Raw genomic sequence first — 11647 nt, forward strand, 5'->3', positions numbered from 1 at the left:
TGCCAATAGTTATATTAGTAGTAGATTTTGTCATATGCTGCATGCAAGTAAGTGCAGTATCATGTGTTATTTCTTGCAGTCAATCACCTTGTTGTCTTGTGCTAAATTGTAATGTGAAATGTGTTAGAGAAAAACACAAGAAATCATTATTTTTATTATTTGCAATTTTTTGGGAAATTTGTCCCTTATCCCGAGAGGAAGTGCATTTATGCCTTAATGTTTGACTTTTAAGACTGTTTGACATTGTTGAACCTACTCATACCTATGACAAAGTATGAAGCTGATATGCCTTCATGTAACTATTTCATCACATGAGAATCCAGTTTCCAAACTTCTTAAATGGTTTCAAAACACTTAGAAGCTGAAATTAGTAAATGGCTGTAAATAACATAATTGTTTTACATGTCTTGTTTCTCTTGCAGTTTGGCACTGGTATTACCATCATACAGCTTTTATTATATTAAAGCTAAAATAGAAGAACCAATTATTCAAGCCAGATGTAAGTATTATGAAGGTTCCCTGGCTTTGTCAAAAACTGCCAAGTCTCAGATTCACTTAAAAAAAAAAAACAAAAAAAACAAAAAAAACAGAAAAACTATGTTTAAAATTCATAACTTCTTTTGAATTCACTAATGTTATCATAATGTACCCAAAATCTGGAGCAATGATTCTAATTCATTGTAACATCCAAGGTACAAAAAATATTCTATAAAGATAGAATATATACAGGTACCCCAGTATCACTGACAATCCCTTTCCCCTTGCTATGTACCTACAGAATCATTGCTTTGTGTATCCTCTGTTGCTGTCTTTTTAAGGGTCTGCGCACCATTTTTTTCATTCAATTAACTAAATACTAGGATATGGACTATAGTAGTAGAGCTTATTTTATTTTATTCACTGTAGTTGCAGTATCATATTTAGCAAATTATGTTTGATGCCTGTAGAATTAGACAAATGAAAAAGCACTGCTTCATTTGGCTTGCAGCTACATTTTTGCTTTGCATTCTAAAGATAGTTTTAGTGGATGTTTGTAATATATATATATATTATATTATTTTATATATTATATTATATATATATATAGTAAGGCTAATTTCAAGAAATTTACACATTCTGGAGAGGTAATTGGGAATTTTACTTGTGAGTATTGAAAATCTTTTCATTCATTAGATATAGCTAACTAGATCTAACTAGTAGATTTGCACAGTAATCGAGATAGTGAACAAAATAGAATTCTTTACATCACTTAGTTTTTATCCAAAGTTGTAAAAAAATGCAGTTAAGGTTTGAATACTGCTGTGAATCTCTCTGGCAGGTATAAACTTCTAGTTTAGAGAAACTTGACTAGTACTTAATCCGTGTTCCCTACATTCGCTTTTTGGGTATGAAGGTTAAAGCAAGTTTTTAATAATTAGGGATTTGTTTTCATGACTTTGGCATACCATAAGTAGTTTAAAATTGAAGTTTTAGTGAGTGAATATGGATTAGATAATCTAGTTTTACACATAAATAAATATAACTTGCAGAACAGACCCTTGAAATAGCCACCTTGGTGGATAGCACAGAAGGTACTTGAGAAGTGATTGATGAGGACATATTCTCCAATGTTCAAATATGTTTGTCTTTTCTCCAAACTAAAACTGTACATGAATTGAACCTTTGATCTTTCTATGCACAATATTTTTATTCAAGGTATTGTTTGAATAAAATATTGTTTTGTGACCCCTTTTGCTTTACCCTGTTTTTTTCTGTTTCCCTGCTTTCTCTTTCTGATGGATAGTGAAAATCAAAAAGGGCAAGTATATTCTTGTTGCTCAATTTCCTTCTGTTTACTGCAGTTGAAACTTTTCACTTGTATTTCTATTCCTACCGGACATTTTCCTCTGTATTCTTCATCTCAGGACTTTTCCCATTGGGTACCACAACAATAGAAAATAAAAAAGTTGCTAAGTGTTTTTCTATTTTCATACACATTTAACTATGTTGCTGATCTCTACTCCTTGTTTGTCTGGTCCTTTCACCTGGTGTTCAGTAATGCCATCTTTTGAAACCATTATTTTCAGGTAGCACTGAAAGTGATGTTTACATAGGCAAGGCTTTTTAAACTTTATGGCTAAGAACTCTCTAAGCATTGTCCATGTTCTAACAAATCTTTGTCCCAAGTATTTTGTTGTATCAGATTGTAATTCTAATGTAATCCAAATTTTCATGCAAATTAAATATCTCTTCTAATTAGATTGCTAGATATAGTATTGTTGCCAAGTGTGTGTTGTATAAAATAATCGAATAATTTCATCCAAAACTGTAAAATGCTGATAAGTATACAGTATATTTGTATGAAAGTGTTGCAAAATGAATATTATTTTTATTTATTTATTTATTTTTTCACGGATGCACGCAAAAGCTAGTAAAATGTTTAAGAAGGAAAATTATCTTGGTAAGTCATTTGCTTACTTGATTTCACTGTTCATCTTTGTAGATTCAGAAACACTGAAGCTTGAACATTTTGATGAAGCTGGCTATACATTTTTAGCACCAAGGTTGGTTAATTTCCCAGTAGTAAGTATTATTTCAGCAATAAACAGGAATCAGATTAAGGATATTAAAAAAAAAAAAAAAAAAAAAAAAAAGGGATTTGACAAAATATTTTTTTCATATAAAGAAACAAAAGTAAATTCATGTTTTTAAAGATCAGGCTTCTTTTCTTGGCAGACAGCACCTTCAGGCCTTCATTTCTGTGTTATACGAAGGGAGCTGTAAAATCTGACATGTCATCATTTATTGATGTTTTTAATGGAAGTCTTTTACACATCTGTCCATTTCTTGTGGCTGCATCTTTTAAGATTTTACTGCTTTGTCGCTTCTCTTTTATAGAATAGGTACCAAAATACTTACCTTGATTTTTTATTGTTATTTTGGTTAGTTCAAAAAGAAGAGCTTCAAAGCTCTCTATCATTTACGGATGAATTAATTTTTGATTCATTGAAAATAGATATTGATTGAGTCATTGAAAAGTGACTGAGTTGATTGGTTAAGGTTTTGTTTTGTTTTGTTTTGTTTGGTGTTTTTTCCAGTGAAACTGTGTGGTTTTAGTTGCCTTTGTAATTATATGTTTACTAGGGAAAGACAGTATGAGAAATAGCTCTGAAAAATTATGTTCCTTTGGAAATTAATTATGGTAGACGTTCTACCACAATGGTGATTCAAAAATTATTCCATTTCTTCATTTTTATCCTTTTAAATTTAGATTCTTTTTGATTGATTTGTACATAAGGCATATGTAAGACATGGTCTTCTACCTTCAAATTTGTATAACTGTGTTTGTTTGTTTGTTTGTTTTGTTTTGTTTTTCTGAAAGACTGAAGTTATTGATGATCAGTTATACTAATTAGCAGTTTCCAGCAAGTTATGAGTTGTCAAAGTGATCTACATGAAAATAAATAAATAAATAAATAAATAAATAAAAAATAAAAACACCAACAAAAAAAAAAAACTGTTTAATATGGAGCTTTCTCTAAATGCGAATGCTGGCACAGTACACCAAATTATGCCTGTAATCTTTAAGGTTAATGATAAAATAAGTAAGGCCTAATAAGATAGCTTAACAAGATACTCAAGCTTCTTTTGGTCATAAAGTGAATTTAATATAGATAGTTCTGTTAAAAAATGAACTCCTGGCCTGACTGCTGAATGTTCTCTACATTTTAATTAGAGTCGTCTAATGCCATTCACCACCTAATATTTGCCCTGAAAATGCCCAGTGGCTTTTATTGCGCTTGCTTGTATTAAGTGAATTGCACATTGATATACTGCTTTCTAACATTATGAAATGATAGTAGTTTACTGTTCATCTGGTTTGCATATGTCAAAACAGAAAGCATTTATGTGTATGGGGTGTGTACCTTATTAAAATTTCCTTTAAGACTTCACAAAAGATAGGATCTCAGCCCATAAAACCAGTGTTAGCTGATCATAAAGTGACAGTGTCTCCAACAGCAGTCCACACACTTTCTAGTACAGTTTAACCCAATTGGAGTATAATTTCACTGGGCATTTCCTTGTTTAGTTTGCAGACTCTGTGCAAATCTGGAGTGTTTTTATCTGAGGATCGGTGTCCCATTTAATGCATTGAGTTCTATGATAATTCAGATTTAGGAAGACTCCTGAACCCTGATTTACTTAAATACTATGATTATATCTGCAGTGGTTCCAACCACTTACTAGTAGTGACGCAATACTTGGACTTTAAGACTGCTGATATGCTTCAGAAACATACAAAACAAATCTGAAAAGGCTGATGTTTTATTGTTTTACAGGGAATATTGTACTGATGTAAAGAAATCAGAAAACAACACTGAATTTTTATTAAATTTCATTGAGTTTATCGATAGAAATGCTCCAAGCAGTCCTTCATGTAAGTACTCCTTTCAATTCATTGATTTTCTTTTTCTTGTAAATAATACTTACTCATAAATGAGAATTAGTCGATCAAAGGCTCTCATGCCCAAATCATGAATCGTTGTTTTTTTTTTTAATCTCTGATTTTTTTTAAAATAGAAATACATCTGGTGTTGGACTTTTCTATCCAAGATAGACTGCAAAATTAGTTTGCAGTTTTATAGCTTCATTTAAGAATGATTGAATGGCACGACGCATCCCTTGTTTTGCATGCTTCCTTTCAGCATTATGTTATTAAGCAGTCAACTGCTAGTTTGTTTTACTGCACTCCAAAATGAATTGATAGTTTTTCCTCTTGAGTGTATCAGCCAAAGAACGTCTCAAGATGCCTGTTTTCTTGTCAGCTTATATAATCAGAACTACTAAACAGAAAGCACTGAGAAACAATGTTAAAACAAACAAACAAATAAATAAATAAATGGGAATAAAAGGGAGTTATATTGCTGTTTCACAGACTGGTTAAAGAGACTTCACTATTGCTTGAATTGCTTAAGATCATAGATAGATGTAATTGCTGCATTGGTGACCACAGGGCTTTGAGATGGTACTCACATATTTAATATTTGCCATAAACTCCATTAATGAGTTTAACATGTTAATCAAACAATCAGTATTACATTAAAGTTCTGTTCTGGTGAAAAATTAAGGGTTTGGATTTTTTTTTTCTTTTTTTTCTTTTTTCTTTTTTTTTTTTTTTTCTTTTAATGCATAGAAGTCCATTTAGTGTTATTGATACTTTATAAATAATTGCAATAAACACTTAGTTATCCTTGTTTGTTACCATGTTGCTGTGTGGGATCACTGGCTAATTTGAGGTGAAGGTCCTGCCTTTTAGCTTTCATCCAGAAAAGTACATCCTAAGAATCTCTTTGCTAGACCACGTATTGGAAGGACTGAATGCTTAAAAAATGTCCCAGTGAAATCTCCCAGTGAAACTGTCTTAAAAACCTTTTGGGGGGTGGATCAAAAGGGAGTTCAGTTTTTAGAAGTTGATGTTATTCACTTATGTCAATGAATAACCAAAACGTTTCTTGAGTCCTTTGAAGTGAAAACCTGGTGCTTTAAGCAATTTTCTTATTCCTTTGGTAAAAACATAGACTTTTAGATTTTAATATAGGAAAAACTTCAGCAAAGTCGAGTTTCAGAGCAGTTTGTTTAACAGGCAGTATTTGACATAACTTGTAGTCAGAATGACCATAGAAAGAGCCTAATTTTGGTGGTGATGGTGTCTTAGCAACTCAGAATTTAATTTAGGGGCTTAAGTCCCATGCCATTTGTTTTCAGATGAGTGTCTTGACTCTTTTACTAGGTAATACTGATATGATCATTAGAGTTCTTCTGGATGCAGGATTTACAAATGAACTTGCACAAAATTATTGGAGTAAGATGTATCTGTAAGTACTCTTTCTATTGGTTGTTTTGTTTTTGTTGCTGTTGTTTTTTAATGAGTTTTGGAGTCTGAAAAATGAACAAGAGGCATGAAAAATAAAAAACATAATCTTTCTCATGATCTCCTAACAACGTAATTCATGTAACTCATGGAGATACACTGTTAATCTTTACACCCTTACACAATTATGTACCCTTGACATACAAACTTAAGAGAATTTCAGTTCGTTTTTACTATAATCTTATTTTTGTTTATAGTGATGGAGTTGTTGCCCAGTTTGTTGTTACGGATGGTGGAATTACCAGAGTGTTCCCCAAAAGGTAAAAATTAATATGAAACAGTATACAATAATGAAAAATTGTAAATCTGCTCTGATAATTACACAATGTATTGGATGATTTTTCATCAGTTTTACTTGTATTGCTGCTTGAAACTGATCTGTAACCAGATCAGTGTAAAGGAGTAAAAGGAGTACTCGTGCTTATAGTGGAACCGCGTTAATTCCTTATTATTCCTAAGCATTCATTTGTTTGATAAGCTGACGGTCTGCAAATATTGTAGAGCATGTTGAACAAGAGCATATTGAATAGTTCAGGGACTTAAGACAGAAAAATATGTTGTTGCCACAGGGGGAAAAGCGAATGTTAATGTATAAATACAATCACCTAAACACTCCTCCCTTTGTTGACCAGGAATAGTGAGGGTACAGGTACAGATATGTTGTATATAGCAAAATTACCTGATTTCATAGGTTAGTCTGTGTTTACCCAAAATGGATTTTACAGTCAAGGTCAGTTCACTTTTTGTTCTGGTGTTATTAATGTTTTCAAGTCTTTTGGGATACTGTTTTTTTAAGATAGCATGCGGTATCAAGGTTTGTTTATATTTTGATGTAAATAGTGCTGCATATATATTCATCTCAGTACAGCTAAAAATAGGGAGAGAAGATGCATGATGTACCAGTAATTTAATTTAATTTTTTCCCTCTCAGCATTATGTTTTACTAGTTATTTCTGGCACTTCACTAGCTAAAAATAATGAAGTCTGAGAACTTTATAAGTGAATCTCACTTTATTTACAACTGTGAAATATTAAAACAAATGAAAACAACAGCAAAACCCTGTGCAGCACAGCTTTAATGAGATGCTAACCATATTTTTTTGTTTTTATTGATTGCTATTTTTTTGTGATTAGGGCAGGAGAAGATTGGTTGGAAAATGCGGAAACTTATGAAGTCAGTTTCTATAAACGGAGTTTAGATAATGACAACTACATTTTCACAGCTCCATACTACAACAGTAAGTCATCTCCGTTCTGAAAGTCCAGAGATAAGCTAGTGCAGTATTAGAATATTTCTGGAAGTTTCCTGTTCCTGTTGAGCTCAGTGAAAAAGGTTGCAATTGTAACATTTGGAAAAGGAAAACATCCTGGGATGTCACCTATTTTTAAGGAAAAGATAGCTGGAAAAGCACTTAACAAGGGACATAATAATTTGTCATCTACATTGATGGCCCTGTATGCAAAAATTTATCAAATCTGAGATGATAAACAGTGCATTTGTTTTTAATTTATTAGACTGGGAAAATGGTTTCCAAAGATGCTTTGGTAGAATTATTTAAAACTGAGGAATAACACCACTTTAAAAGACATACTTGAGCTGAGTTCTGTATATTTCCTCAGATCTAGTGGAGCCGGTATCTGGAGTCTACAACTGTCCACTGAACTGCAGCTTAAACTAATCTTTTTTGGTAAAAAAAAAAAAAAAAAAAAAAAAATCCGTTTCTAAAATCACTGTTACTAACCAAAAATAGTTCATCTAAAATACTGTGATATTTGAAACCTGTACGAGCACAATAGTAAGTGCTTGTTACTGATAAGCAGCATTAACCTTGCCAAGCTGATCTAAAAGCAGATGCTACTACAAATGACATACTCCCCCTTTTAAACATATGGGACCTTTTATTGCTGTTATTTCACATGTATTTATTACATCTTTTCTCTATAAAATGTTAACAAGGTAATTAAATAAATTCCCTGAAGCCTTTGTTGTTCCTCAAAGAGCTCCAGGTAATGTACTTTTAACTTGCTTTTTCATACTAGGCAGTGTTGAAAACAGGCTGAAGTCTGTCAGAGTAGTAATTGTCAGTTAGTGAGTGGTGCTAGTATACTCTGTATTGAAAAACACAGACAGCAGCAGGATAAAATCTTTGGCTGTAATCCTAGTTTTAACAGAACTGCTCACATATGAAATATTATCATGGCTGTTTCTAGAAGAGAGGCTACAGTGACTTTGTGCAAAGATCATGTACCAAGCATGAATGAAGTTAAAAAAGAGTAGTATTTCTCTTAGTCATCTAGGTGCTAGTTGTCTGAGCAACTACAGGTGAGAAATGCAATGTTTATTTAGATTCTTTGATTTATTCTTAGTATTTGAACCATCTTTAACATCAATTACAGAAGAAGAAATTTATATCTCACTCTAATTCTTTCTTTCTTCCCCCAAACATACTGTCAGAAAGCGGTGCCAATAGCTATGAATCAGGTATTATGGTAAGCAAGGCAGTGGAAATAACAATTAATGGAAAACTTCTGAAACCTGCAGGTAAGCTAAAATGGTGCTAAAACTCTAAATACAGGAGTAACTTTGTTAATAATCAACATTAAATTTTAATGGCAATTTCAAAGGAGTTTCAATTTCTATAGTACTCTTATTCTCTAAGGCTTTTAATCTTAGTAGTGGAAATCAAGCCAGAAATTGGGCTCTGTTTGAGAAAGAGTACTTAAATTTGTTAGTCTCATGAAGGATGTTGGTGGTCAGACAACTGAGCAAAACTCATATTTTTTCCTTTTCCAGTTTAATAATTTAGATGCTCTTACAGTTTTTCCCTCTTCTTAGAATTCTACAGTTACCTTTTTTTCTGGTTCATTTTACTAAAATGTCTTTCATGTATTTCTTGTTAGTTGTTGGGATAAAAATTGATGCAAACAGATGGATGGAAAATTTCACAACAAACACAATCAAGAGCCTGGTAAGCAATTGACCAAGTCTTTTTTGAACTTTATGTTCATTTCTCAAAGTTTCAGATGCAAATAAGTCTAACAGCTTTTTTTGTGCCAAAGTCACACTGATGCGTAGTTGCCAAGTAGTTGTGGTATTTAAATCATCCAAATGCACAAAATACATCTATGTTGAAACAGGCTGTATTTTGTACGTGTCTTGCTTTCATAATTATAGAACATGGATAAAGACAAAGAGAAATGTCATACTCTAGCCTGCAGGCGGCTTACTACGATCATTCTCTATTAGTGAATAAAACCTGCAAAATAATTTCCCCCCCCCACCCAAAAGGAAAAAAGGGTGTTTTGTTTTGTTTTGTTTTTAATTATTATTTTTTTAATTACTTAATGTGGAGGAAGTGTAAGCATTGAAAATGTAAGCATTAAAGATTTATATTGCAATCAACGTCACAGCATTTCAGCCCTTTCATTTCTCATGTCTATGTTTAAGTGTGAAGGAGAAAAGCAAAAATTGAGTGACAAGGTAAACAATTATGTAGTGCACTGGTAAAAGAGAGGTATAAAATGGAGATAGTTACAGAACAACTGGATGAGGCAGTTTTGATTGGTTGTATATTAAGGGAATCGGCGTCTATGGTCATTGTAGGTATTAGAGCTGTAGTTCAGTGGTAGGCAAATGCATTGTCAGAACACTTAAAGAAAAGCACAATGAATAACATTTCATAATGTGTTTGACATGAGTAACTGTGCCATTATCTGCTGGTTGTTTTGCTTAGGACATAATGCAAGGAAGCAGTTGTGTGTGTATGTACTCACATACTGCAAGAAAAAGAGAAATGTGCAAGTAATTAAAGCGAAGTGGAGATGGTAGGCTTCCTTTGTCAGATGACATTTCTGTACTTTGAGACTGGGGAAGCAGTCTGTCAAAAAGAAATACTTGGCATCGTGTTTTCTAGGCTTTCTTGACATACTCAAAATACAGGCATACACATGTTCTTTCCCTTGTATTTTATATTCACAACCCTGTAATCTTGTCCTTCAAACTGTAAAAGAAAGAAGTTATTTATCTTTAATACTGTGAGCAGTCTCAAAAAGGAAAATGGACCAGAGGAGCTGTGAAAGATGGCAGTGATTGTGATGTTAATAGTTACTGAATGCAGATTGTTTTGATATGCTTCTCACATAACACACTCACATAGTACCCCTAAAGTAGGTTAATGTACAGATATAAAAAATCACATCATTTCTTGTCTTGATTGATAAATTTCACTGCAAAATATCATTTTTTATGAAACATTTTTGTGAAGATTGCTGTCCATCTGTTTTTTAGTGCAACAGTGAAATCTGTGGCTGTGAAAGAAACAGTATGGTAAGAATTTATTCACTTTATAAATATATGTAAGACAATGAAAAATGATGCATTGAGCATTATTCTTTTGTGATATTATTTGAAGATTTGAGTTTCGAAAATGAGACAGTGATTTTTGTCTTGAGGAAAAAAATAAAAGAGGAGGGAGCAAAAGCTGAGAATACAAGTCAGAAAAAAAGAAAAGAAGAAAAAGTATATAGAGGAATACCTTACCTTAGAGAAATAGGTAAATGCAAACTGAAAAGCAGCAGAGTAAGTGATATACCTTTCAACAATGATTAGTCATCCTCCTTTACTCTTTTTCCTGTCCATTTAGGATTTGGGAATCCCATAACTCTGCTGGCACACAGAAGAATAGATTTTCAGCAACTCTTGCAGTATCAGATTTTGCCATGTGCTTAAAAGCTTTCTCTGTTAAGGTCTTCTCTGAGATCTTTTGTGGAGTTAGAATTTTAAATGGAGGTGTTACATTGAAAAAGGGTACTCTGGGCCTCACCTCTTTCTCCTTAATCTCCAATTGAAAGGGGCTCAAAGAATACAGGGAACCAGTGGGCTTCCCAGTCCTGCATCTGACAAGGTCCTGGAAGGAACTAAATATGCAAGCATGAAATATACAAAAAATGTGAAATTAATCTCAAATAGCAAGCTCAGATTATGCCCTTAGGTCCTTTACTTGTAGAGGCTGAAAATACATGTAAAAGATTTTACGTGTAGCTGAAAGCACACTTCAAGTTGTATTTCCTTACTGTGAGTTCAGGTTCTATTATCATCCAATTTAATATGGATATAGCACTCTTACAGCTGTAAATAAGTATTTACAAAACAACTTCAATGCAGTTAAGCCACAAAGAAGCTTCTGATCTCTTAAAACTTTTATAATGCTGATAATGTGGAAGTTTGGTGGCCCTGCCAGGCAGGGGGGTTGGAACTTCATGATCCTTGAGGTCCCTTCCAATCCAGATCATTCTGTGATTCTGTGATTCTGTGATAATGCATATTTTAGCATAATATTGGCCCTTGGCTATGAGGTTTTGATTTAGCCACATAAATTTGAAGATATTACTGAAGTATAGAATAAAAACGTTTCTCACATAGTGTTCACTTGAAAAATAATTTCTACAGAACATATTTTACTTTATTATAATAGCATGTGGACTGTGTTATCCTTGATGATGGTGGATTTCTTCTGATGTCAAATCGGGATGAATATACCCAACAGGTATGAATATTTTTTTAGTACTGTAATTGAAACACAACAGGGGGACATTTTACAATAAAAAAGTAGCATTTATTTCTCAGCTTACCCTAATACTGCAATATATAATTTTTTTTTCTAATATATTTGCAGTGCCCATCAAAGTTTTAAAGACTTGTTCAGAAAGTAATATACACTTCGGGGGGTGGGGGGC

General features: G+C 32.8%; 1 protein-coding gene across 2 annotated transcripts in view; it reads left to right on the forward strand.

The window, feature by feature from the left end:
• The window catches only part of CACNA2D1 (calcium voltage-gated channel auxiliary subunit alpha2delta 1), a 335419-nt gene that overhangs the window by 306704 nt on the left and 17068 nt on the right, over positions 1–11647 (forward strand). For both annotated transcript variants that reach the window (XM_072326869.1, XM_072326871.1), the window contains 10 exons: positions 423–499; positions 2483–2543; positions 4320–4417; positions 5771–5855; positions 6109–6171; positions 7046–7149; positions 8367–8453; positions 8813–8880; positions 10200–10238; positions 11386–11457. In XM_072326869.1, the coding sequence (XP_072182970.1) occupies positions 423–499; positions 2483–2543; positions 4320–4417; positions 5771–5855; positions 6109–6171; positions 7046–7149; positions 8367–8453; positions 8813–8880; positions 10200–10238; positions 11386–11457 (754 nt within the window). The remainder of the gene's footprint in view (positions 1–422; positions 500–2482; positions 2544–4319; positions 4418–5770; positions 5856–6108; positions 6172–7045; positions 7150–8366; positions 8454–8812; positions 8881–10199; positions 10239–11385; positions 11458–11647) is intronic.

This window comes from Excalfactoria chinensis, chromosome 1 (genome assembly GCF_039878825.1).
Source record: "Excalfactoria chinensis isolate bCotChi1 chromosome 1, bCotChi1.hap2, whole genome shotgun sequence".
Lineage (NCBI taxonomy): Eukaryota > Metazoa > Chordata > Aves > Galliformes > Phasianidae > Excalfactoria > Excalfactoria chinensis.